This window comes from Falco peregrinus, chromosome 4 (assembly GCF_023634155.1).
Source record: "Falco peregrinus isolate bFalPer1 chromosome 4, bFalPer1.pri, whole genome shotgun sequence".
NCBI lineage: Eukaryota > Metazoa > Chordata > Aves > Falconiformes > Falconidae > Falco > Falco peregrinus.
The window spans coordinates 12,870,829-12,897,583 of record NC_073724.1 but is presented as its reverse complement, the minus strand read 5'-3'; the positions used below and the strand labels follow the sequence as shown (position 1 = coordinate 12,897,583).

Below are 26,755 nucleotides of genomic sequence, written 5' to 3'. Positions count from 1 at the left end.
ATTCATTTTTTTGACATCAGAGAAAAACCTGCAGGTTTTTAATAAATAGTCAATCTGTAGTATAATGTGAGTAAGAATAAAGCACTGAGCTGAATACCAGATTTTAGCACTACGCTTCTGCCAGTAAAGCATTTACTAATAGCAACTGAGGAACAAAAGGAACCAAGAATGCCTTTGCATCTGGAAATGGTTACAGAAACCAAAATGGTAACTGTGTATAAAGTAGCACAGTCACACAACCCTGACTTTTTTTTTTTTTTTAAACAAGGGTTAGAAAAAGTATTTGACACTTTTTCCTCTTTTTTTTTTTTTTTTAATTGAAATATTTCAAAGTTGTAAGCTAATAAAAAAGCTCATTTCTGGTGGCTTTTTTGCACTTCATTATGAACTTTTGGAACTGAAATTATAGCATGCATATAGGTAAAATATTACATTTCAGTCAAGCCAGCTCAAGCACACAGCTCCCTCCAATCACTTTTGCTAGCACAGAAACACAAAGAAGCCCAGCTTAGAGTGTCCACATGTGTTTAATCTTCGATTAATTGAACAAAAACCAAGCTCTTCCAGACATATTTCTTTTAATCACGGGAAAGATATCTTTTCAGTTGCTTTCCTAGTAGGAGAGAGTCAGCAGATGTCTGTCTGGTCTAAAGGGAGTTTCTCTTTCTCTGGAGAAAACAGTTTAAATAGGAGAGGAACAGACATATGCTGACTATGCACTGCTTAACAGATGACGTAGAGAAGCATCTACTACCACAGGGAGTGAAACAGGGCAGTTTTCAAATTAAATTTCTTTCAAATTCAAAGCAATCAGCTGAAATCAATTTACATAGAGGATGCAAGTTAAGTCAGACAGCTCTCATCAAAACATCTCACAGACACAAAGATGCAAATGTGTCTTTGTCAGCAGTATGATTTTTAAAGAACGCTTTTAATGTGATGACAGTAAAAAAATCCATTTCTTCACAGTTTTAAACACAGCTGATACTTTTGTTTTCTGGGGAACGATGACTCAAAATAACAACAAAATATCTCATCAATATGAAGTATTTGCCAACGGTTCTAAATTCATACACAAAATGGTACTGGCACATGCAAATTTATCTCCAAATTTATCTCAGAAGCAAGTCTTTCAGTACGTCAGGAAAACATGTTTTAAAATGTAGTATTGGGGGGAAAATAACAGCAGAAGAACCAATGCATGAGGATTACTAGTCAGCACTTATTTGTCTGACTTTATTATTTTGCCTACAGGCCTACGCCCTATATCACTTAAGAAATGTAAACGCTTATAAAAATAGGAAGAATCTCCTTCACTTCATCTAGTTCTACCAAGATGTCTGGGGCGGGTGGTGAAGATCAAGAGTTTAAAGCAGAAACTAGGAAAAAAATGCACTAGACATCTATTAGCTGAAAACGGCATATAAAAACTCCCTTGGACCAGAGGAAGCTCACCGACCAGAAAAATAAAAATAAAAAAAAAAAAAAAAAAAAAAAAAAAAAAAGAGGAGACAGCCAATGGTCCCATTTCATTTGATAACTTCCACCAAGGAGCTCCCCCTGAACTCTGCTTGAGGTTCTACCTTTCACAGCCCACAGGGCATACCGGCTTGAGACCTATCAAACAGCACATCACCGAGCATCACACGAAGGGGAGTATGCAGCAGAGGCTGAAAACAGACTGTGCTATCAAAACCTCCATTTCCTTCTTCATATAATTAGGATGCCTGCCTTTATTGGTATTTATACTAGATGTTATCAGTCTGAAACGTCAGAAGCTTCTGAACAGCAACAGCAAATTAAGGAGAGCTTTGTTATCAATTCACAATGCAGCTGGATTCAAAGAAATTACTTGCATATCTGTCTCAGGCTCATGCTTGGAAAAGTAGGGTCTTTTAAACCTGAAAATTTTTAATTCAGTTATTTTATTTCCTCTGACACTAATGACTGAGGAGTCTAAATCTGCAGTAAATAAATAAATAGCTTCCACCTTCTTCTAAGAACCAACTTCTCCAGTTCTGGTTCAAGGTTTCAGATAATCTTTTACCCATCGAAGTGGCCATTTCATAGAAAGACTGCCATCACATTTTCTGATTTATGAATGTGCCAAGCTGCACAGCAATTTCTGGCAAGACTACTAAATACTTAATTTGCTTGATCATCCATCCCAGCATGGCCACTATAGCATCCTAAATTACTCATCAGCTTAATCTGCGTAGTCACAGAATCATAACCAATGAAGAACTCTGTTGGCTAAAGGCAACCTAAATTCCTCTGCTCTGCATAGTTTCTGGAAAGACACAAATATGTAAGAACAGCTTTCTTGGGCTGGACCAAGTGCTTATGTAGCCTATTATTTTGCCCTGACTTTGACAGGAGTAGATAACTGCATTGAATAGCAATCTTATTTACAGGCTTTGTTTTCACAGTAGTTGTAATGTGTATCATGTAGTTCTCGTATATCAGCATTTAGAAAAAGCTTTCATTTGTTGTATCGGTTTCATTGTTACCCACCAGCAATAACACTGACCTGTGAACTGCTCTGAGTACAGAATTAGCTATAATGCTCTAAATATGTTGACACACATCCTCAATAGAAGTCCTCTTAGTCCGCTTCCAAAATATATTGAACCTTGGCACTTCAGATCTAGCATGAAGTATCAACAATATGGGCTTTCAAACATCTCCACAGAACAACCAAAATCCTAAAACACTACTCTTACAACTGTAGACTATAAAACCTTCTAACCTTTAAAAATTACTTTTATATATTCCCAAATACATACTTGTTGTATTTTAGATAACACACATACAATACTTTAAGAACAGACTTAGACATAGCTATAGATGAAGTTTTACCATATCAAACTGTATCAGTTAGGAAACACATTTAAGCTATGGCATTTCCAGTCATGTTTTGGTTTTCTGTTGTTTATTGTGTTTTAAACCTGTACATCTTATTCCTCAATTCATACAATAACCCTGCAACCCTCTTTACAGTATGAACATGCAGTAACTCTGGTAAGGCACATTCCTTATTTTATACATTTCTTTCATAAGTACAGGGAAGACTGAATCACCAAATCACCATCAAATAAATAAATAAAAGCAACCCTTCTTTTTGTCTCCTCCACTGCCCCTGCAAGCGTAGATAGTTGCCTGAAGAAACCTAGTCTTTGAACAAGATAAATGAAAAACTCAAAAAAGAAAGGCCTTTTCTGATACTATAAAACTAACGGCATACTTGAAACAAAAACCATCCAAAACTTTCATAAGTCTTTGCCAAAAAAATTGTAACCAACATAAACGGCACATGCTTGCCATACAAGGCTTTCATTTTATTATACCTTGCTGCCAAGTACTGTATACAGCCTGTGAGTGCAGCAAATCAGTTCTTTCCAGTAGGAACTTCTGTACCAACGTACTTCAAAACCTATCAACCATCCTAAGCAGCCTACAAATGGATGGGAGACTCTCTTCCCAAAAAATTTACTGTGGCATTGTCATTGCTGCTGACAAAGTTTCGAAAGAATCTCCAGAACCTATGGTGAAGTAAAAAGCAATAAAAATATAAAATAAGACCTGCTTTTGACTTGGCATGAATATGTTGTCATAGAATAAATTAGGTAGGAAAAGACCTTTAAGATCATTAAGTCCACCACTAAACCGTGTCCCTAAGCACATCTACACACTTTTAACAACATCCAGAGATGGTGATTCCATATCACTGGACAGCCTCTTCCAACACTTGACAACCCTTCCCATAAAGAAATTTTTCGTAATACTCAATCTAAACCTCCCCTGGCACAACTTGAGGCCATTTCTTCTTGTCCTGTCACTTGTTACCTGGGAGAAGAGACCAACCCCCCCCGCCTACAGCCCCTGTCAGGCAGCTGCAGAGAGCGATAAGGTCCCCCCTGAGCCTGCTCCTCTCCAGGCTGAGCACCCCCAGCTCCCTCAGCCGCTCCTCATCAGCCTTGTGCTCCAGACCCCTCCCCAGCTCCGTTGCCCGTCTCTGGACACGCTCCAGCACCTCAGGGTCTTTCCTGCTGTGAGGGGCCCAAAACTGAACCCAGGATTTGAGGTGCGGCCTCACTAAGTGCCAAGTACAGGGGGACAATCACTTCTCTAGTCCTGCTGGCCACACTTATTTCTGACACAAGCCAGGCTGCTGTTGGCCTCCTTGGCCCCCTGGGCACACTGCTGGCTCATGCCCAGCCGGCTGTCAACCAGCACCCCCAGCTCCTTTTCCGCCAGGCAGCTTCCCAGCCACTCTGCCCCCAGCCTGTAGCCTACTCTACCAAATAAATCCCAAGGCGAACAACTAAATCTTAGCTGTCTTCACTACAGGAGTGTTTGCTTCAGATCCAATATGAGATTTTATCTCAAATTATCAACATGCAGGCAACAACTTTAAAGCCAAAGGAGTCATAATTTACGTGCATTTTGTACACAGAAATTATTTCTATCATGAATGGAATAGAAAAAAATTAAAAGACATTAATACTTGAAGAAATGTAGTTTGAGTTACTGTATATCAAAGTATTGATAAACAAGTATGACTTCTCATGTATTTATCAAGCACTAAATGGAAACTGTAGCATGCACCATAACATTGTCTACTGGCCCACTGCAAAGAGCATGCAGAGCAAACAAAATAATCATGATTTAAAATTGAGCTAAACTTTTAATGAAGTGGTAGTACAGATCATGGCTCTAGTAGCAACGTTCCACCAACAGGTGAAGGGGGCTGCCCTCCCCAAGACAAAAAGAAACCTAAAAACAAATACTCTAACACTGAGAGGTGGTCAACAGAAGTTGAGGGTTGGTGGTTTTTTCCTGATCTGATGAGGTATGACAGTAAAACATTGCTAATGAAAAACGTCATTAAAATCTTTTTAACCCAGCTTTTAATGAAAAAAATCCTTAAAAGTTTTTTCAGTAAGAAATGTGAAAATATAGTAAATGAGATAGCTGCTGGAAGCACAGAAAATGTAACAGCATTAGCCAATACATACCACTGTTGAGCATAGTTGCATATATAGATCTGTGGATCGTGACAGCAAATAAACAGAACTGTTCTTCTGAGGTTTGCCCAGTGCTAAAATCATATGGCCTAGTAGGATAATATACTGCCAGCAATATATTAAGTTCCTTTCTTCAATGAGGAAAAAAAACTAAATGTTTTGTTAAAAAGGACTTTTTTTTCTCTGAGACCACAGGTGCCTCAAATGTTGGAGATTCTGATACATACCCAAGGTTATATTCATTATCACACAACTGAAGAAGGTAGTAACCTGTTTGCCTGATTCCTCTACCACACCAGTTATTGCACATAAAGTATAATTTAAAACACAGAACATTTATAAAAATTAATTGGTTTGAATTTTGACAGTATCGCATAACAGGAAGCTAATGATACAAACAACAACTCAGGGAGAACTTATATCACCTAAAATTCATGCAAAATGACAAGGAATTTTGCAGTTAATCAAACAGCTCATATTCTGTATAACACAATGAAGTCATCACTGATCCTTAGATTATGGAGAAACCTTTCCTTCATCTGTCAAAGGAATTTCAGAACAGGGGACATTTCATTTTATCAATGATAATTAACAAGGCTACCGATGAAATTATCCCCTCCTGAGAATGGTTAACTCTGTTTCTTGTAATTCAAAGATCTTGAAGTGTTTTTAACTGTAAGACACCTACACTGACTGTACGTCATTTTTATTCCTTTTCTGCAATTTCAAAACTGAACAAAGCATTTTTATAACTAGAACAGTCACCTAATATGTACTGAAGACCATGTTACAACTATGACAAAGCTACACATGAAAGAATCATGCCAAATTCCCTGGTCTTAAATATACTACTTCTCTACAAAAAATCGTAATGACATAGCAAGGGGTGAGAGAAAAGAAATTTTGTACTAATTCAGTACAAAACATGAGCTTTCAGATCTTGATTTCATCAAACAAAATGATCTTAAAATAATTCAGCCACTTTCTCTGAAACTTGACACAGGGTCTGTGTCGATTGGTTGCATGAAGGCAACTTCTGTTCATAAAGAGCATGAACATAAGAAACTCAACATATTGCCTCCACGTGTCAGGACAGTCCAATTTGAAGACAATCTAAAATTATAGCTTATTTCCACCCAGTAGAGATCACCCTAGCAATTTCTGTTCTCATTTGGAATCCTTTGAAATTTTTTTTTTTTTCCTAATTACACCATGCTATGAGTTCAACTGAAATTCTTCATATGTGTCAATATTTCATTTTTAAACCATGCTATAGGACTTTCATAGAGGGCTGTCAGGACAGCCATGGAAGGCTCATGGAAGACCATTTTTTCTAAACCTGAAATAGGAATATAATAGCTATAACAACATGATTAAACCTGAGTACAGTAGGAACAACGATTTTTAAGCATTTCCATTTGCTGCACTGCTGGATTTCTGTGCAGCTTCACTTCTCTATCTGCTTTCGTGTTTGGCTGATTCATGTTATAATTTAAAGAAGGTCTACAAAGCAGAAATATTTACATCAAATATGAACATAAAACCTCCCTATTTTGTTATAGAGGTTTAATGGGACAAAAATTCCTTATTTCACTCTACTTTTACCCTTTTTATAGGTAAAAGTAAACACAACTGGATAAGCATTCTTTAAAATATGGAAGGCTCGTTAAGCATCTGCTGTTCTCATTAGGTCCACCTCAATATGTGACAACATCATTTTCATCTAATGAAAAAAAAAATAGAAAGGAAAAAAGTACAAGTTTCACTTCCCAAAATTTCAAGGATGCAATATTACTATGCTTAAGAGAGAAAAAGCATGTGCATGGAAACACACACACACACTAGCATCTAGAAATACAACAGCATATTTCAAAGACATTATTTTTTTAGTTTCTTCGCATGTTCTCGTTCATTCTGAAGTCTCATTGGGACAATTAGATTTCCTAGAAGTAGCATTTAGTGGGATTTCATAATAGTACTAATAAAATACTTCAGTTCTACAGTTACCAGGGAGTTGGTTACTAAAGGAAACAATATATATGAACACTAAAGATAAGGCTCTATGCATCTTCAAAATCCAGGTGCTGGACTTCCAGAACTACAATGACATTTAAACTCTCAATGAGTTGTAACAGCAGAAGAAATTAATATAAGCAAACTTGTAAAAGTAGCTAAAATAATTGTTCTTGCCTTCCTCAAACACAGTTAACTACATTATAAAGCCAGCACATCTGCATGCAACTTTGACCTCACTGCAAATAAATTTATTCTAAATGATGTTACATTTTTGGTAAAATATGCTTCAGAGGCAGTTTATAGTAATCCAGGCTTAGCATACCACTGCGACAAGCATTGAAAGAGTCAGGTTCAAGGTAAACCTGCCATTGACAAATAGTAGGTTTTAAGAGGCATTAGCAACAGCACTATTATTAAAACCTTCTATGCCTCAAGCGACTGTTGTTAATGCCATTGCTTGTGGTAAGGAATGGCATAGTTTCAGTAATTTTTTTTTATATATACATAGCAACTTAATGAGATTCATCTTTGTTATATATATTTAAGTATTTGCATTGAGTCACTTGTTTATCAGTAAGACATTAACAGCTCAAGTAACAAGATCTGCAGATTTGTTCATTGATTTCAGCTTGGTTTGAAACACTGATGCTGTACAATGGCAGGCAGTAGGGCAAGTTTACTCATGTAGCCTAAAACCACACAGGCCAAATGTGATGAAAGCAATACACACGAAAAATGCAACTTTCATTGTGAGAAGGGTACTATTGTTTTAAAACCACTAAACAGACAGAGCTGTTAACTTCTCTTTTGTATCAATCCTTTGCTATGTAAGGGGTTACGTTTCTTTTTAAAATCACAGCATAGCAAGTCTGTAACTGGGATGTTCCTGGGATCTGATGTAGAAAGTATTTGGAGTATTATTGATCATAAATTGAAAACAAATGCATGCAAACCTCTATACACAGCAGCTTACTTAGCATAAAATATCCTGTTATTGAGGTTAGAGGTAACATACATGTGTACATACTTTACAAATACTTTTGCAAAAGCATTGCTCTTCAGAAGCAAATCCGTATTATCAGTGGGAAATAGGAATGCTATGTCAATTTTTAACCTAGAACTTTCATGGCAAAAGTGAAATAAATGTGTCTCAGAGAAAAGCAATTTGAAATAAAGACACACAAAGCCACTGACAAGAAAACAACTTCATTCATATTTTATTTTTCTTAACATCCCTAAAAACATTAGAGTGGAGAAATAAAATGAATATACCACTGCAGCCATTGTTGCCACTCTTGACATGGGTAGGTGTCTACATAATGCTACGTAACAGACACCTGTGAGAACCAGAGATAATTTTTTCCTCAAAAAGGAAGAACTGGAGGAAAACAAAAGAAAAAAATTAAACCCTGAATCAGACTTACCACACACACCAATAACTGAATCTGGTCTTAAACAGGTGCACTGTTCACCAGACAGTCCAGAGAGATTCAGGCATATGAAGCAGCTGCAGCCGCTTTCCAGTCTGCTAATGGGTAACTTTCCAGTTTTCCAAAACTGCTTTTATTTCTCTACCGTGAAAATTGACTTTTGTTTCCCAAGGGTTTATGTGATAAAAGCCCTTACTCTGAGGATCAAGCATGGTTTCATTTTGTGCTCCCACCCGTAAAAGCTGACGTTTATAGAGAGAATTACTCAGTTTTGTTTTGACAGGGCTATGTCCTTTTTCATGTTCCTTAGCATCTTTCACCACTGGAGAACATGTGACTGGTAGGCAGTAATCCATAACCAGTTACATTCCTCAAATCCAAAATATGGAGCTAATTTACGTAGGACTCCAGTGATCGAAAGGCTGAGTTCAGGAATTCAAGAAGAGCAAGGTAAATGTACTTGTAGCAGCCCAAGTCTGAAGAATGACTGCAGCCTGTTACCCGAGTATCCCGTTGCACACCCTTTCTAGGCCACCCTACTGAAACTGTTCTACTACAAATTAAGTTTGAACGCATACAGTGACTCCCCATTTCAGAAATTTTGTGGGAATAATTTTTCATATGCAAATGAAGTCAGCCAACTACCAAAACCAGAATCCCCCAATTAAACAGGAGTTACATCTCTTACTTAACTTACTCTGAATTCTGCTTTCTGCTGAGTTCCTATTTAGGCAGATTCTTATTCTTCCCCTTTATGAAAATCTTATAGATCTAAATTACATAGAAAATGTCACATAATACTAAGTTACAAAGCTACTTTGCACAGGGCTGTGTATCTTAGAACAGTTTTACTAGTCTCTAAAGTGTCTGAGATTTAATTATTGAAATATCAAGTGGCTACCCATTTGATTTGGGAAAGTTACAGTCCCTGCAACATAATCAAACACAATAAAGTCAGTGGGGGTTCAAGCACTTGTTTCATAGATTTAAGAACAGCACTGCTCTTCACCAGCCAGAAGGACCATCTTGTTTTTAAGGCTATTTTGGGGACAAGGATGGGGCACGGTTTCAAAGAAATAGCAACAGAAACTGCAAGAAATACAGCTACAAACAGTGTGTATAGATATACATATATAAAATAACATTATGAACAAGATATAACAAATCCCCAACACTATAAGCAGACACATAGGATCTACAAACATTTTGGAAGGGCCATAAGTTGCAGAGATTGCATAAGAGACTGACTGAATTCAGTTTCCTGATAATAAATGGTATTTAGATCACGTTCAATGGTATTATTTGAGGACTAACACTATCATGACCGAGATACATATCAGTGGAAGAAAATGAAGCATCCTTTAGATTAAATGACATGCACACCTCAGTCAAGTCACCAAAGAAAGGTTGATGAATAGAAAGGGACAAAGAAGAGGGAAAATAACTTTATGATTTATGATTTTAATCTCTCCCCCATTGCGGCAATCACATTTAAAGCTATTTTTAAAGTTCTTAAAATACACAGGTATTTAAGAAGATAAACCAACTTCTAACATAGTGCACTTCTGAAATTTTTATAGTCTTGAAATCCTTCCACATTTCCTTCTTTTAAACTGCAAAACGTATGCACAGTATACTTACGGCAGATGTCCACCTTATTACACAGGCAACAAACTCTCCTTGTGGACTATTTAAAACATTAATATTGGAACTGCTTAAAAAAAATTTGATATGCACAAAGGAGCAACAGTAAAAAAATATTTTTAGTATTAACCTGAATCTGAAGTCAAATCTACACATCCATTGAACAGTGAAAGAACGTCATCCAATTAAAGCCATTACTGTATGAGTTGGTAGAAGAAAATGTGATAAACTCCCCATCACAAAAACTGATGCGGACACAAGCTGCTTCTTCCAGCAAAAGCTGGAAAAACAAGTACAGTGCCAAACATGCTTCTGTGTCTTATGTTTCATGGAAACTTTTTGGTCAAAATTACAGTACCAAAGCATATAACCAAATGAGTACTCTAAATGGTCATCTGTATTTTGCAAATGGAAACTAAATAAAGACAATTTTACTCTATAAACATACAAAAATTAAACTATAACATAAGGATTTCGAAACCAGCAGTTGCATATGACTGTATACAAAATATAAATGCTGCGGTGCTCAGAACAGGCGTACTGAGAAGCTAATCAAAACAGTTTACTGATTTGCAGCAATCCACTGTGAATGTAACTGCACTTTATAATGACAACAGCATTACAGCTATAATACATAACTTTTAAATTTGATGAATATTTATTCCAACAGCCTTCAACTCTTTCAGTGTTCCTTACCTCTTCTGTACTATTTAAAGTGGTTTTGTGCTTTTGCACTGTCACATCACTACCTTTTATATTAAAATCCTAACTTCTTCTGTTAAAATTCTTTGACTATAATCTCCTGGTATACAGTTAAAACTGTATACAGTTATACTTACAAATTTTATGTCTAAATATAGACTGGGGGGAGGGCAGAGCTTCCCTTCAGCATTGTTGATAGGTATTTTTCCTGACACTAGCCTTCAATATGAGGGTAATTTTGAGCTGGATTAACAAATTAATGCTATACTATTGTTAGGTGGTGTGCATTTGAATCCCTTTAAGAAAATACTAATTTTGTTTTATTATTATTATTATTGTCTTGAGTGTTGACAGATGGTCTTAGAAAAAAATTGTAGCAATATCAATATTTTGCATTCAGACCCTGTCAGTTAGGCTCTCTACTGTAACCACATGCAGATGACTTCAGGCAGGAGTGACAAACACATTTAGCAACTATCACCACTTGAACTGATGCACGCCACAGTGTACCAACCACTGAAATTTTCTCACGTTTCTGGGTTCTGATGAGAAATTGTGGAAGACACAAAACCACATGTATTTCAAATATTACTTCAAGGTACGTCGCAAACCAAAAGAATGTGAAATAAGCACACTGTCCACACTGCTTTGCTGCATGGACAGAACATTAAAACTCATTGGAAGAGTCAGTGAGTAGTGCTATGAAGTAAACAACAGCAATCAGATAAAAATCAAAATCTCTTGAACATTAACACCCCCCTCAAAATTACACCTGTAAGATACTGAAGATAACATTTGTGAGTAACCAATCAACAGATGCTTTAAACAGGTTATACGTTTACTGGATAAGCATACTTCCAGCTAGCCAGACACCGATTTCTTTCATCACTGGAAGTGGCAACAAGGAAACTGCATGGTAATAGATGTTACTCATGCGTATTTACCATATTACATGTGATGCTCAAGATCCTTCTGGTACGAGCATTATGAATGACCTTGGGACTGCCTGTGAATGTGAGTGAGACCAGGCAAAGGGCTCAAGTAAACGCACAAATATAAAGTCTATTTCCTTTACCTTCTGTGAGAGTTAGGAAAATCTAGCCCTTCTTCTATAGTTATACAGGAGCATTTAACTTCTCTAAAAGTTAGGAGCCTTGTCAGAGCTATTTGACAACATGAATCATTTAGACAGGGATAGGTGTTTTCAGAGAATGACTCACCCAGTTCTGTGCTAGCTCTTCAACATTACACCAGACTGATGGCTAGAGATTACAGAAGAAGCCTATAAAAGCAACTTAAAATAGACACCTAACTTTTGAATCCAAGTTTTCCTCTCATACTTCATACCCCAAAACTGGTATTTTTTGACCTATACTTGGCCCTCCATATGAAACATTAAAACACTTTCATGTACACTCTCTCTTCCTGTAGAATTTAAAGGGTATACAGGAAGAGATAAGCAGTACAAACTAACGTGAACGTACTTGACTGCTTCTTCCGTTGCCCAAATACTTAGAACTAGAGACATAATTTGTAAGTCATTTCTTTTGGAGAGAAAAAGAAAAGAACAAAAAAATTTCTAAATCTGCCAATTTTTGTTTCTAATGTTTTATTGGTGCAACAACAATTGCAAACATACCCTGGCCCTCCTGCCTCCATATGGCATTTTGCATGGTTATCTGGAGAGGAAAAACATCTATAAACTGAAATTAAATATACAAAATCTGAAAAACATTAAGTAATTATAATTGCATGGAAGCACAAAAGTAGTGAGAAAGCACAAAAATGTCTGAATTTCTGTAGTGATACGATACCTTTCCTGACTGTTTTTCTTTTTTCCTCTCTCTGTAATATTTGAGCATATCATTCCTTCTTTGGTTTTAAGTCAATGCCTCAGAGGCAGCTCACAATTTTTTTAATCTTCAAATAACATCAAAGCAAGCGGCTGTTACCGAAGAGTGAAGAAAAAAGAAAAGAAAAAAAAAGCACTTACTTGCCACCTCCAGCGATGCATTATGACTTACAGCTTCCCCAAGGTAATTCCTTGCCACACAGACATAGACCCCTTCATCTGGCCTACTCTTGCGCCCGTGGACTATGCGTAAGAAAAATAAAGATCCACTGGGCAGCAGCATGCGGTGGGAGCGTGGATCATCCTTGTCCGTTTCTACTCTTTCTCCCCCCTTGTACCACTCAATGGTGGGGGTTGGCCTTCCTTCTGCTTTACAGTTTAAAGTTGCTGGTTCTCCTTTGGAAACAATTAGATCAGAAGGGTGTTCAACAATTCGAGGTGGGAAATCTTCTTGACGAAGACGGGAACCTGCAAGATAAAAAAAACAGCAGTTTTCTTAGGAGATCACTGCCAGGTATAGTCACTGTGTTTTGCAGTACAACTATTTAACCATTACCTCGTAGTACAGGATTTAATAAGAGCAACTATTGACATAATCTTAAAGTAAAAAAAAAACCAACCAAACATTCAACCTTAATGCACTTCTTTGATTGTAAGGCTCTCCCAAGTGAATACATTCAAAAGCATTTTTTAACAGGCAACCTATGTTAGTGAACTTAACTGCCATGTTCCTAAACATGTATTTGTTTATTTATTCATGTCTGTAAGTTTATACACACATCCATATGTATACGTAGATTATGAAATACTAGTTCTACAGATACTCTATAAACATCAGACCATCTCTACCAGCAAAACTGGTACTGCTCTAATTCATAGCACAAAGTCATAGTCAACCTCATTTAACCTCTTGGAAAGTCCATTAATTCATGCGATGTCTGCAGAGTAAGACTAACATCACCAGCACACACAAAGTTGCTTTATTTTACTTGTACGAGGTACAAATGCATGGAATCTAGAATTCTGATACAATATGAGACAACAGTATCAGGGATAAAAGAAAAGTTACAAGTCAACAAAATACTCTTCTAAAAAAGAATTTAATTTCAAACTCATTCAAACTGCAAGCTGATAACTGGCATAAAAAAAAAAACACCTGCAACTGTCTGCATAGATACATACCAGAAGAATGTGGCAGCCAACCGGGTGCCAAGAATTCCAAATCAAGAATAAGCAGCTACCAAAGCTTTGAGGGTTTTAAATTCCTGACTCAATTTAAAACTATTTTCCTTATTTCTCTCTTTCTTGATATACAACTTTGCCATGGATAAAAATAGTCTCTTGGGTCACTAATTGCTGATTATTAAAAGTTCAGATGCCAAGATTCTTTAACATTATAATGTGGGCTTTGAACACCTGTGAAGCAGCAGAAAGAAATACAAGACCTATTTACTGCAGGTTAATAGACCGTAAATTTGTAGGGCAAAAGGGAAGGAGACAAGGAGAGCAGAGTCCCAGAGAGCTCTGCTTTCAATATATACTATATGTGTGCATACCATAAATATGTCTTTATATACAAATAACAATATTCTATAATGTAGAATTTTCCTGTAAAGTTTATTTCACACATTTCCCTTCCAGATAATCAATGCAAATTATGTTACATTAATCAGCTAGCGCTAGTCACGCATTTCCCAATCTCTGGTAGCATGGCTTGGCTACACTGAAATATGTATGCATTCTGTATGCAGTAAAAAAATACACTTGTACATGACCGTTATTGATCATTGACTAAAAAATAATTCCAAAAGCAATAAACCTACTCTTTAGTCCTTTGAGGAAAGATAATATATGTAGTACCTACTTTGCCAATTTTTGTTCGGATATTCACAATACTGCAAGATCTCATAGTACCTAAAGCAAACAAGTAATTATATTTTACACTTACTTTTACCTGCAACAACTGCCTGAGACATGAAAAGTAAAGTATGGGTAGACAGAACGCAAGTCAGGAAGCTCCCAAACCCTTTTGGGGGCTACACGTCCCTGTGCAGCCCAGCCCTGTACGCCACTAACACAAGACTGAGCTGCACCTCCTAGAGGTAACAAACAGGTCAGACCCAGTGAGAGGAGAGGTAAAAGTACAAGAAAAGAAAATTGTGCCAACCAGCACAGGTCTTTTGCAGCCTCTAACGGACTTCTGTTTTCCCTGAGAGCACATCTCAGTCCTTGCAAACTGTGTTTGTGCCTACTCATCCTGAACTTTTACAGACCTTTTGTGAAAAGCCCCTCATGTAACAATGCTGCCCTCATAAATGGGGTGACCAATTTTAGAACTCTCTTTCCAAGGTAAAAATGCCTATACAGGGATAATTTGGTTTGGTTTTTTGTTTGTTTGTTTGTTTTTTTTGTTTTACAATCCCACTCACTTATGTACTTCATAAGGAGAGGCACAGAAACAATGAATTAGAGCACTAAAAACCAGTGTTATAAGTCACTCTGAAAATATAAAAAGCCAAATTTGATGTGAAATGTTTAAAGATAGTTAAGAAAAATTTGTTTAAAACTCAAAGTTTGCACATATACTAGTACATATCACATTTTATTTTCACAGATAATGCTAGCTAGCCAGCACACAATATAGTACAAGCCTCCCATTGTTTCTGTCAGCCTGGCCCAGACCACAAATAAATGAAGTACCATTTTCACATACACTGTATGCACGCTTCCCATACTGACATTAAAGCGACTGTACACTGCACTTCAAGTACTGTATGGAATTAAAGTTTAAAGAATGACCTCTGAACTTTCTTGAAAACTTAGACTCAAAACTGTCGGGGAAAAAAGGTCCTCAGGAAACTCCAGAAATGCTCATATACTCTTTAAATTTCCTTACTGGGTAAAATTAGAGGAGTTAAAATGAAAGAAATGTACTTTTTTTTTTTATCATAGCATTTTATAAAGTAACACTTCTCTAGGAAATTTCATAAAACTGCTTAAAACAGAAAGTGACCAAAGTTGCATGAGTAGTAAGCATTAACCACGGATGTAGTGACAACTGCCTGAGGGGTATAATGGCCTTGAAAAACAAGTTGTAATCTTTCTACATATCTACTTTTTTTCTTTTTCTTTCTTTTCTTTTTAGAATATTTCTTTCCTTTTAGCCTAGCTATTTAAGCTGCATTTACATTTTATTGAGAAGAAGCAGCTTCAATTATCAACATAAATCTTATAGTGGGCACCAATCCTGTAATTTTCCTGTCAAAAATCCTTCCGAACGGGATACTTGGTTTTTGTTTTGTTTTTTTTTTTTAAAAAAAAAAAAAGAGGCAGAACACCTATTACATGCTGGATCTGCCATTAAATGTACAGCAGAGCTACTTTTTCTTTCCCCCAAGATGACAGCACTGGGTTATAGAAACTAACCAACTTGTGTTCTCTGCTTTTATTATAAGTTCTTCATAAAAAGTCAACTGTATACCACCAATTAAAGTATGCCATACTAACAATTTCATGCTGCTACTTAAAAGAACAATTATATGAAATCATGTTTCCAGTTTCTTGGACTGTGCCACAACTATTTTTACAAGAACTTGAACACTGGAATGAAAAGATGTGAAGGTTCAGAGAAGACCAGTATTAGATGAATGCTAAACTCAGCGGCAAGATTTGCCTTTATTCCCACCTTAAATCTTGCTGTTCGTAGTATATATAAACCTAATTATTGAAAAATAGTTGGGAATGTCTTTCAATGGGAAAGCTGATGATATCAGTACAAAACAGTGTGCTGTTCTCCTTTAGCAGGACAAAAAATCCAACTTATGTGCTACTGGAACAAAGTGCCTCAAACTCGAACTACTGCAGCCCAAGACAGCTAAAAATCAAGATTGTATCTACAGTTGATCTAAATTTCAGCTCAGGTACATACGGAAAACCTGAATTCCCAAGCTCTATATATCTAAATAGTAATTTATCCTAGGTCTTATAACAATGATACATGACAGACCATGTCTTTGGCCAACGGCCAAAAAGCCAGTACACTCTTGGCCCCATTTCTTTTCCATTTCAGATGTATAGCATTTCACACTGATTTTCAGAGCACCACATCTCTGTTCTTTTCTTTTATTGAAATGCTTTACGTCATAACATAAGATTGGAGTAACTGGCCTAATTGCTATAAAAGTTATTAGTAAAATGCTAACAAACAAGACCACTGGTTTAAAACCAGCATTAGGTGATTCTCTCAAACAATTATACTTCACCAGAACATATGAGTGTTCCCAATTCCCTGGTGTTTCCACTACACATAAACTTAACCTCTTTCAGAAACTTTTCAGAAAGTGGGCGGAATTTTATTATGGTTTTATTTACATTGACTGGAAAAATATACCGTAACTCTCTTGCTCTAGTGGTTAGAAACCTTTTTCTAATCCTCAGGTTAAACATATCCCTGAGTAATAAATATCTCATTCTTCCTGTGCTTGAGTTGCCCTTTAACTCAGAACTCTCCACGGCTTCTTGGGATTTTATCCCTTTGACACGCAGATTGCCATCTTTTCCTTCTTTACCATCCTCTTGGATTTTTTGATCTTGTTGCTGTTAGAAGCCAGCAAACTAATCTCATCTGGTTTTCCCCTCATAAGATTCACTCAGCTTTTCCCTGTCTTAAATTCTAGATTGAGGCAAAGCAGACTTCGAATGCTATTTCAAACACACAGCGCAAGGCAATGTCACATCATGTTACAGGGGAAAATCAACTACAGGCAACAAAAAGCATTTTTCTGAAAGTGGACTTTCTGCCCCAAGACATGCAGCTAACAACCTATTGGGTTTACCTGTTCTCACAGCCAATAATTTTCAAGGAAAAACAACAGAACAAGGAAAATCCACAGAGATCTCAGTCCCATTTACTTTCTTTCTCTCAAGTTCAATTTTTCAATATTCTTACTCTTTGGATACTACACTTGTTCAGCCTGAATAAAACATCTTATTTTCTGAGCTTTGAAGCCTGCAAGAGCAGTGTATATTTAAATGCAACTATTCTGAATTTTTTTTTACAGGTGTTGCAGCCTTCCCTCAGTAACCAAAGACAAGAAGGAATTACCAAAGTCAATAATGCTGCACCTATTTAGATTTTCCCAAAATAGTTAACTGTAAGAAAAGAAATTTCATTTTTTATTCTACTTCGCTATAAAGCACAAGAGCCAAAACTGCACCGAACTGATATTTCTGGAATACTGATTTGAGAATAGCATTGGTTGATGTGTCACTTTGGAGTCAGTAAGTAGATCTTTGCACAGAGTTTTATTTACACCAGCTGTTCATCTCAAACAACTGAGTACTGAACATATAGTCTAGAAAAAAAGGAAGTCATGTTTTTAACCTAAATCTTCCCATTACTTCGCACAGTCATAACCGTGACCATATCCATACCTACTTAAAAAGGATGTCACCTTTATTAACAAAAATGTCAGGTGGCAGATGTTACAGTCCTGCAAGTGAGCCAGTATCTGTACACAAAAGACAAAAATGAATAGTTGGAATTTAACAGTTCTGGTACATCAGCTGATTAATGGCCACCCAGGACTACAGGTTTATTGCACTGCACTTTAAGATGTGTTTAATGGTTCCAAATACCGATCTGGGAATAGGTCCAGTTCTTTCCAATAACTTGGATAACATAAAATGTAACAAGCAAGGCTCTCGGTTTGGATCAGTAGAACCTGCAATTCTCCTACGTATTTCCAAAAAAGAGCAAAATCTCCCATGTCTTTTCCTAGGCACACAATGGAAAGCAGGTGAGCAAGATGTAACTGCAAAGACAGACACTGAACACTAACTGACGATTCCTACTAAGAAACCACTGCAGCGTTTCCTGCATGAGAAGTTAATCGTGTAAACTGAAAAAAGAACATGTCAAGGACTGCAGTTGTTCCCCTCCTTTAATTGCTATTTGAGTTCCTGTTCCTAATGAAATTAAATTAATGAATGGTTGGGTTTTTTTCATTGTTTCTGTTAAGAAGGGATCTTTTGGGGTAAAGCAAGTTTTATTTTAAATACAAAGTCTGGTTATAAAATATAAAAAGAAATAGTGTGGACCACGGCTTTTAAACTTCAGAGTTACAGGCTCCCACAAAACATTCTTCCCCACTTAAAAAGATAACCTTAAAAGTATTTTTTTGTTGCTACCACACCATGAATTACAAATACATTTCTGTCATGGCTAACACACTATCAGGAGATGTCAGAAACCAATAATTTACTGTACACTTACAGCTGGGAAAAAACCCTAGAATAATGACAGAGCCTGAAGTTTAAAGCCACGTCTGTTGGTCTCTCTGAAACGGGAGCTTAAATGGGAGCTGTACTAAAAATGCCTCAAATCCAGACTGATCTTGTGCCTGGCTCTTATACTGAAAGAAGATGTAACCCGAACATTGGAAGCTATAGACATTCCATTTACATAATAATCATGTCCTGGTCAACTGAACAGAAGTTAGCTGAAGTATTATAGCAATAAGCTAAATAACGGAGAAAAAATAATAAAAACCAAACATTTATACATCACGTTACTTTAAATGGTTTCTGTTCCTTATTCTGCAGTAATTCTGGACATATATTATTAAGATTAAAAAAAAAAAGTCATACATTTTTAGTCAAAAAGACTTCTGGAAAGGTGTAGAGTATCTTATAGTTATTTAAATTTTCTGCCTGGTGGAAATGAAAAAGAAAAATATTGGTAGGTAAAACAAAAAAATCTGTACAGATATTAAAACTGAGTTAATATTATACAGATGTTAACACTGAGTTTTTGTTATAATACCCAAAGACACATTTCCCAGGAGCTGCTAAGAGAGACCAGCTCTCTGAAATAATCACTTTTAACAAAGAAGCTGAAAGTGTCAACACCAGGAGTCATGTTTTAGTTTCTTCATCTAAAATTAAAAACAACACTTAAAGATTGACTCTAAAACCGTCTCTCTTGAAAAAGAGATGTTTTTTTCAAGAACAATTTTTGTTACATGAACACACACTACTGGTTTGTCCAGCAGTTAGCATAATTCCTGACCTGGTTATTCATTAAATTAGCTGGAATATAAATTTTAAATAGCAATATTTATATTAAGCTATGCAAGAGGCTGACATTTACATAAAACCTCAGGCAGTAGGTAATGTTCCCTGTTTAAGAAAGTGTTCAGATGTATTTTTTCTCTCTCTTAATTCTGCTTTCTGGTAAGATATTTATCACATTCAACTTTAGCGGATACTGGAATAGTCTGAGACAGCAGTACCAGGTGCACTGACTTTTGAAACCAAACCTTACGCAGTAAAAATTACAATATATACACCAAAATGTTAAGTTGGGAATAGTATTTTCCCTTAAAGAACACAGTAATGAAATTACAGGCATGTTTTAATTAATAATGTAAAATGAACTATGACCCAGTCAGTAAACAACCACACTATATTCAAAAACAAACACAAAGGTAATAAAGGCTACTTCATTACTCATTTTGTCTTTGAAATGGCTGGAGATACCTTCCACACTGGGATGAAAATGAGAAGAAGTGCACAACAAGAAGAATGGGAATGGTTCTGAAGGCAAGCTTGTCTTTGGACAATCGGATGTGACAACCTGGCAATGACAGACTGTTGGTGATGATCATACCGAACTGCAAGGTGAGTGAAGCAGTGGGGTCAGGCCAGTACAGGGTAAACACAAAGACCACCATGACATTGAGAGCTGTACAGACCCTGGAATGAGTCAAGAGTGTAAAAAGATGGCTGGGGGAAAGAGGTAGCAAAGAATTAGTGAAACGCTGGAAGTATTAGGTAGAGCTGAAGTAAAGAGTGACTGGAAGATGACTAGGGAACCAGATACTTGAGCTATATTAAAGTGATAGGATTTGATGATAACTGGATAATTCTGTGGATAACAGAGCTGAAGACATTGGAAATGATCACTGGTTAAACAGAGGAATTAGGACGTGTTAGAAAGATCTGGGACAGCTCTGAGCAACCACCGTTACCCTTTTCTTCCCTGAAGTATCATGTTCCCTAGAAAAGAAGGGCTCCCAGCTCTGTCCATTGTCAGTAGTTTCACTGGCACACCTGGGAAGGAAAACCAGGCACAGTAAGTGGGAAAGTGTGGGGACAGGGGCTGATGTGAGTCACACGAGAATTGCCATTTCGAGGGCTTGCTTTTCTGCTGAGCAGGGAGGGAGGGAGAGAGGATTAGGAAACAGACAGTCAGGCTCTGCCCTCCTCTCCATCTCTTAGCATTGTCCTCAATCATGTTTTATGCCAGACAGAAAGAATATCTCATTGGCTGTGAACCACTGATTTGCTATTTGAGACAGGAAAACAGAACTTGGGAGAAAAACGACAGTGCACCAAAAGCAAAGAGTTTTTTTAGCTGCACGGAAGAAACCAAATGCACCGTCAATGTAGTGACGATTCCTAGGACTCAAATTCATATACATATACACATATTATATAAAGTATTATTATATTAATGACATGTTATATATTTTAATATATATTCTATGTTGATAATTCAGATGTCAGACATACTGATGCAGAAAAATGGTACTTCACCTTGAGATGTGTCTGTGGTGTGTGTAAAAGATTTCACCTGTGTGTGGTGTGATTAGAGCACACTAGGCTGTTTTACTCCAAAATTTTATCTATATGGACAAACAAATAAACCACAAAACATCCATCTGGATGATTATACTCATTCATAAAAAACAATACATCTAAAGATATATTTTTGGGTTGCTCTTTTTAAAAATCATTTAGTCGTAAAAACAAATTTAACGCCTTCTCTTCGTACTGTTTCAGATGGTTTACCCCATGTACCTCCAGACTTCTCAAGGCCACTTCCTACCAAGCTTAGGAATGCCAGCCTCTAATACATTTCCAATTCCTGATTCAGTGTGAGACTGAATCTGATATTGATCAACTGCATGTTCAAATCTCCCTGAGACGCTGAGAGAAGGGAAAATGGATCCTCATTTCCGCAGGGCTATCAGGAAACCAGAAAAACAGCAATTCCCGATAGGACCAAAGGCTTTCTTCTGAGTATCAGGCAACACTCCTGAATTCTGCGACAACAGAAGCCCGATATTATACCACCACAGTCAATAGCATTCCTAGGCTTATGCCTGTGCTAATTTTGGTACATTGCATACAAATGATACTGCCATTTATTCTTGTTCCCAAAATAGATTTAAAAAGAAATACCAGGATTCAAAACACCCATCCAAAATCCTACTCCCTTAGACGATTACAGATTTGTTTCAGATGCAAGGGTGAATGCAATAATAAAACTGCCCTCATGAATCCAAATATTAGGTATTAATAGGAGGGTTATATCAGCTCAGGAATAAGTTTGAATTTAACTATTCAGTGCTCACTATTCAGAAAAAAATATACAATGGAATAAAAAGGATCACTATTAAGCAGTTCAGTTTCTTTATCTCTGTTGTTGTTAATGTGTTAAAAATTTGGATTAAAACAGCTTTCTCTCGCTTTGTTTAAAACAATTTGGCTTTTTGTACATCAAGTTTGGACAATTACAAAAAGGCCGGGCAGTTTCCATTACAAGTTGTTACTAGAGTAACACAATACTGTCATGTTTTAGTTGCATAAGGAAGAATGGAAATTTAAATCCAAAGGGAAAACTATTTTCAATTAGTTGTTTACAATTACATAAAATGTACATATCTGTGTCAATCAAAATATTTTATAATACTTTTTCAAAAAATAAAATCAAATAATCACTTACTTAAAAGCCATCTATCCATACCCTCTTTCCAAAACATACTTCTATCCAAATATAATGCTAAGTAAATCAGTATGAAAAATATAAAAGATAACATGCTCTCAGGGGAAAGCAATAAATAATCTCTTCCTGAGAGGAAGAGAAAAAGGAAATATGATCACATTGGTTTAGGTATTAAACATCTGTTGAACTTGTAAGAACTGCTAGTCACATCTGACCATACTGCTAGACACTGACACATCAGTGACTCAGTGAGAAATTACTGCTTGTAGCAGTAAGCCAGAATCAATACAGCATTTTCAGAGAACTTATGAAATAGTTCACTTTCCCATATAAACGCAGATTAATCCCATACTCCTCAAAACATATTTCAGCTCATTTCTGTACTAAAAAGCCATGAGTTACTTGGCATAGCAATCAACACAACATTCACTACATGATAAGCAAAGATACCTTTTTACTGCTATTTTTCACCAATGTAAAGATACGTCAAAACAGTAAACAAACTTTCACCTAAAATAAACTTCCACCTATCAATGCCATCAACATAATTTTTTCTGAGCAACTGTGCAATTCCCTTTGAATGTGTTTGAATTTCCTAACCCTCAGCAGGCTAGGAAGTCCACTGGGTTTGGTTTTTTTTGTTGCTTCAAAAGTTTCTTTGGTTCCAAACAAGGAAAATGAGAGATCCACACACCCATTTCTTTTAGAAATGTTTCTACTTGATCGTTTGCATAAAGCATAGCTTTACAACACTAACATGGCATCCACTGCAGATGTATGGTAATACATGCAAAAAGCCATATCCCAGGATGAGCTTGAATGTACCACAGCATGGACACAAAAGGCTATCAACACAGTGAGTTTTCTCCTCTCAGGGATGAAGAATTAATGCTGCCATTATCTGTGCTCTGATTCTCCATCCCAGAGCATGACTGCTGAAAATCTAGTGAAAAATCACCAAAAATTTCAACCAACACCTCTGCCACTCCTGTATCTTCTCATCTGGATTTTAATTCTGATTGTAGTAAAAACGGTACAACTGGATTACAACCACAGTGAAGACTTCAGTATCATTCAGTGGCTACCACACAGCTTCGAAAACACAAGGCCTGGAGAAGTTCCATTAATCCAGCTTGTGTATTTACTCTTACGTAAACCGTAAGTCATCTTGATCACCTACACATTTGCATGCAGAGCTCTCACCCTTTGAGCTCTGAATCACATTATGAGAAAAGCCCTCTGGAAGATGCCAAGAAAAGGCACACAGCGAATCGCTCAGCTCTATACACTCCTCTACCAATGCACACTACAAAATTCCCCCATTATTCAAATACTAAAGTAAGACCTGTAGAGAAGAGTATTTTGTTAAAGTGACTGTGGTAGAAAACATGAGACTTCATACAGTGGAGAAGCACAAAAACAAGGAGCTCAGTGAAACTTCTCCATGTTCTCATTGCTGAGCACAGGGAGATGCTTCAGCCAACCAGGTGAATGTTACCTGTACGAAGAGTGACAGAACATCAGCCCATGGTACCTGCTACGAGAGGCACTCCCACAGCCAGCAGTTTGACACTGCCAAGTGAAACATACAGGTATCAACAGAGCCGAGAACAGCGCAAAGGACTTTCATTTTTACTTTACCATCTCTAGATAATTGCTGAACTATCCTCTCAATTGTCCCAACGTAACAGCATTCCTTCTCCGTAAAAGAAGATTGTACAGTATTTACACAGTTTCATAGATATAAACATATAAAATACAGTTAGCAACATGGCTTTTTGGTGTGTCTTGTTTTACACTACAACACAATCTGTGAATAAAGAAAAAACCTCAAAGGAAGTAGTTTCAGGACAACTTTAAGTCTCAAAGCACTTTGTAGACGCTAACTTCAGTCTTCAAGCATGAAAATTATATTTAACTTATCTCTATACGAAATTAAGAGCAGAAAAAGAAAAAGCATACTTTATCAAGACATTACTGGTAAAAGAAATAGCGAAAAGAAATGTTCACAGACTATTTTCCTGCGTGTGCATAGTGAATTCTTCAGGAAACCTGTGACTAATCACCTAAGTGCTCAGCAGCCTGAAATACCTTTGAACATTTAAAACAAAATGTTTTGAGATGTCCCATATAATAGGCACACTCAAGGAAGGTACTTACATAGCACTGGTTTTGGGCAAGTTATTAACTTCATCAAGAAACAGAGTACTGAACCACAATTTTAAGGATAATTGTCTGGAGTCATTTATGCTTTAAGAAAACAAAATATTTGAAATGGCCTTTTAAAGGATTAGTAACAAATCCCTAGAGGAATGCAGCCCACCTCAGTCAATTTTCAATCTTAAAAGCAAATTCTGACGTATCCAGAACATTAATGAACATCATGTTTATACTTACATAGCATGCTAAATGTAAGCATTTCACAGATAAACAAAAATGCTGTTGACTCTGCTTACTGAAGCTTAGAGTAAAAATAAAAAGGTTCAAGAAGGGCAGTAGCTTGTAGTTGTTGAGGATGAGTTTTAAGGGAGCGAAGAACATTACTAACAAACAGTCTGAGAAAAAGTTAGACAAATTAATTGATCAAATTGATCAAAAGAAAAAAGTCAGGACTTTTTAATTTGTACATTTTTAATTATTTTACAGTTATTTTAATAGCTTTTTTAACAACTACCTTTTGTATTAGTATTGTAAGTGGTTCTGGTGTAGGGATGAGAGTACTGACAAAGAAACAGGGAGGTCAATATTCAGAGGTCAAAAACAGAAATAGGAACAAAAGCGGAGAGGTATGAGAAAGACACAGTGCTACATAACCATGAGGCCAAGTCACAAGTAGCAAGACACAAGGGAAGAGAAACAGATCTCAAGAGTTCTGTAGAGGTGCCCAAGAAATATAAACAAAACAGCAATTGAACTTAAGAGGAAGGGAGCTGTATGATTTGAGAAGAATACAATGTATAATACACCACCACCACAGGCGAGCAGGCAGAGGTTTGTGTGTTTCACACAAAGGCAAATGACGACAAAGCCTCGAAATTATTAAGAATGCTGTTTGAAAACAAGGGAAAGGAATCACCATTATCATTAGTATTAATATTATTAGCCATTGATGCTGGAAGTAATAAAGTGACAGGGGAGGGTTTCAACAGCAAGGAAAAACTGGTTACACCAAAAATTAATAAGCCTTAGGGGAGTCTGTGCCTGAAAATATTAGACCTCTTTTTTGCAACTTTATCAGTAGATCTAACAAAAGATATTACCCCTCTGCAGAAGGCTTGTTTTGTAAGTTAAGATAGCTCTGTACAGAGAGGTAAGTAGAAAAACAACAGGAAAAACCTATAATAAAAATGGGCAGCTAGATGCAAAGAATTCCACTAAGTATGTTCCTTCAGAAAAGGAAAGCTACTTTTCTCCAGTCTGTAAGACTCTAAGGTATGATTATATTATTAGAGTTTTCCTTCCAACAAATTAAATTGCATTTTATAAGGATGTAGAACTGCTGGGGAAAAAAGCCACATACTCAAAGAAAAAATTAATCTGAAGTACAAGCATCTCATCTTCTACTACCAGCATCAGGGTAATACTTCCTATTATGCATGGAAGCTACCTGTTCACTAAGTTTGCATGTTCCAGTCATTCATTACAAAGTGGATTAGTTTTAATTACCACCTCTATCCCCTGCCTCCCTCTCTCTCTTCTCCCATGACTACTCGATGCAGAACTTGCTCAACTGCTTCTGAGAGATCAAAGTAGGCTGGGTCCTTTACTGTCAATGTGTAACATTAATCTCACTAGAAATTCAGACTGTTCAACTAGCTACATCCACCTCTGTTTCAACGCAGGTAGGCTATCAAACGTGACTTGAGAGGTAGACAGAAGGAACTACAGGTTTTATTTGTTTTCATCCTTGCAAAGGACTATGCAAAGTTTTAAGCAGGCTTTTTTTGCAATAAGGTTTTCAAGGCTAAACTACCTTTTTGCATCATGCATGTAAGTACGGCGTAGTTTCTAAACACTAAAAGGCAATCAGCATATGGACTTTTCCGCTTTATGTAAACAGCCATTTGAAACAAAACCCCTCAACATAAATTAAGGCTTCCTGAATAGGCTGAGAGCCTTCAGTGGGACTAATTAGACAGAACCACTAGGCCTTGAGGCTCACAGCTGCTCACCAGTACCCTATGCAAAAGCTCAGTATTAAATGCCTGGTTAGGGGTTTAAAGTGATTAACAGGTATCAGTTGTCCTTTCTCTACAGGTAGAGCCCTAATCTCTTTTTTTTATTATTTTTTAAT

General features: G+C 36.7%; 1 protein-coding gene across 7 annotated transcripts in view; it reads right to left on the bottom strand.

Moving 5' to 3' along the window:
• Window positions 1–26,755, bottom strand: part of ROBO1 (roundabout guidance receptor 1) — a 650,768-nt gene that overhangs the window by 261,552 nt on the left and 362,461 nt on the right. For all 7 annotated transcript variants that reach the window (XM_055801229.1, XM_055801233.1, XM_055801235.1 and 4 more), the window contains one exon: window positions 12,813–13,139. In XM_055801229.1, the coding sequence (XP_055657204.1) occupies window positions 12,813–13,139 (327 nt within the window). The remainder of the gene's footprint in view (window positions 1–12,812; window positions 13,140–26,755) is intronic.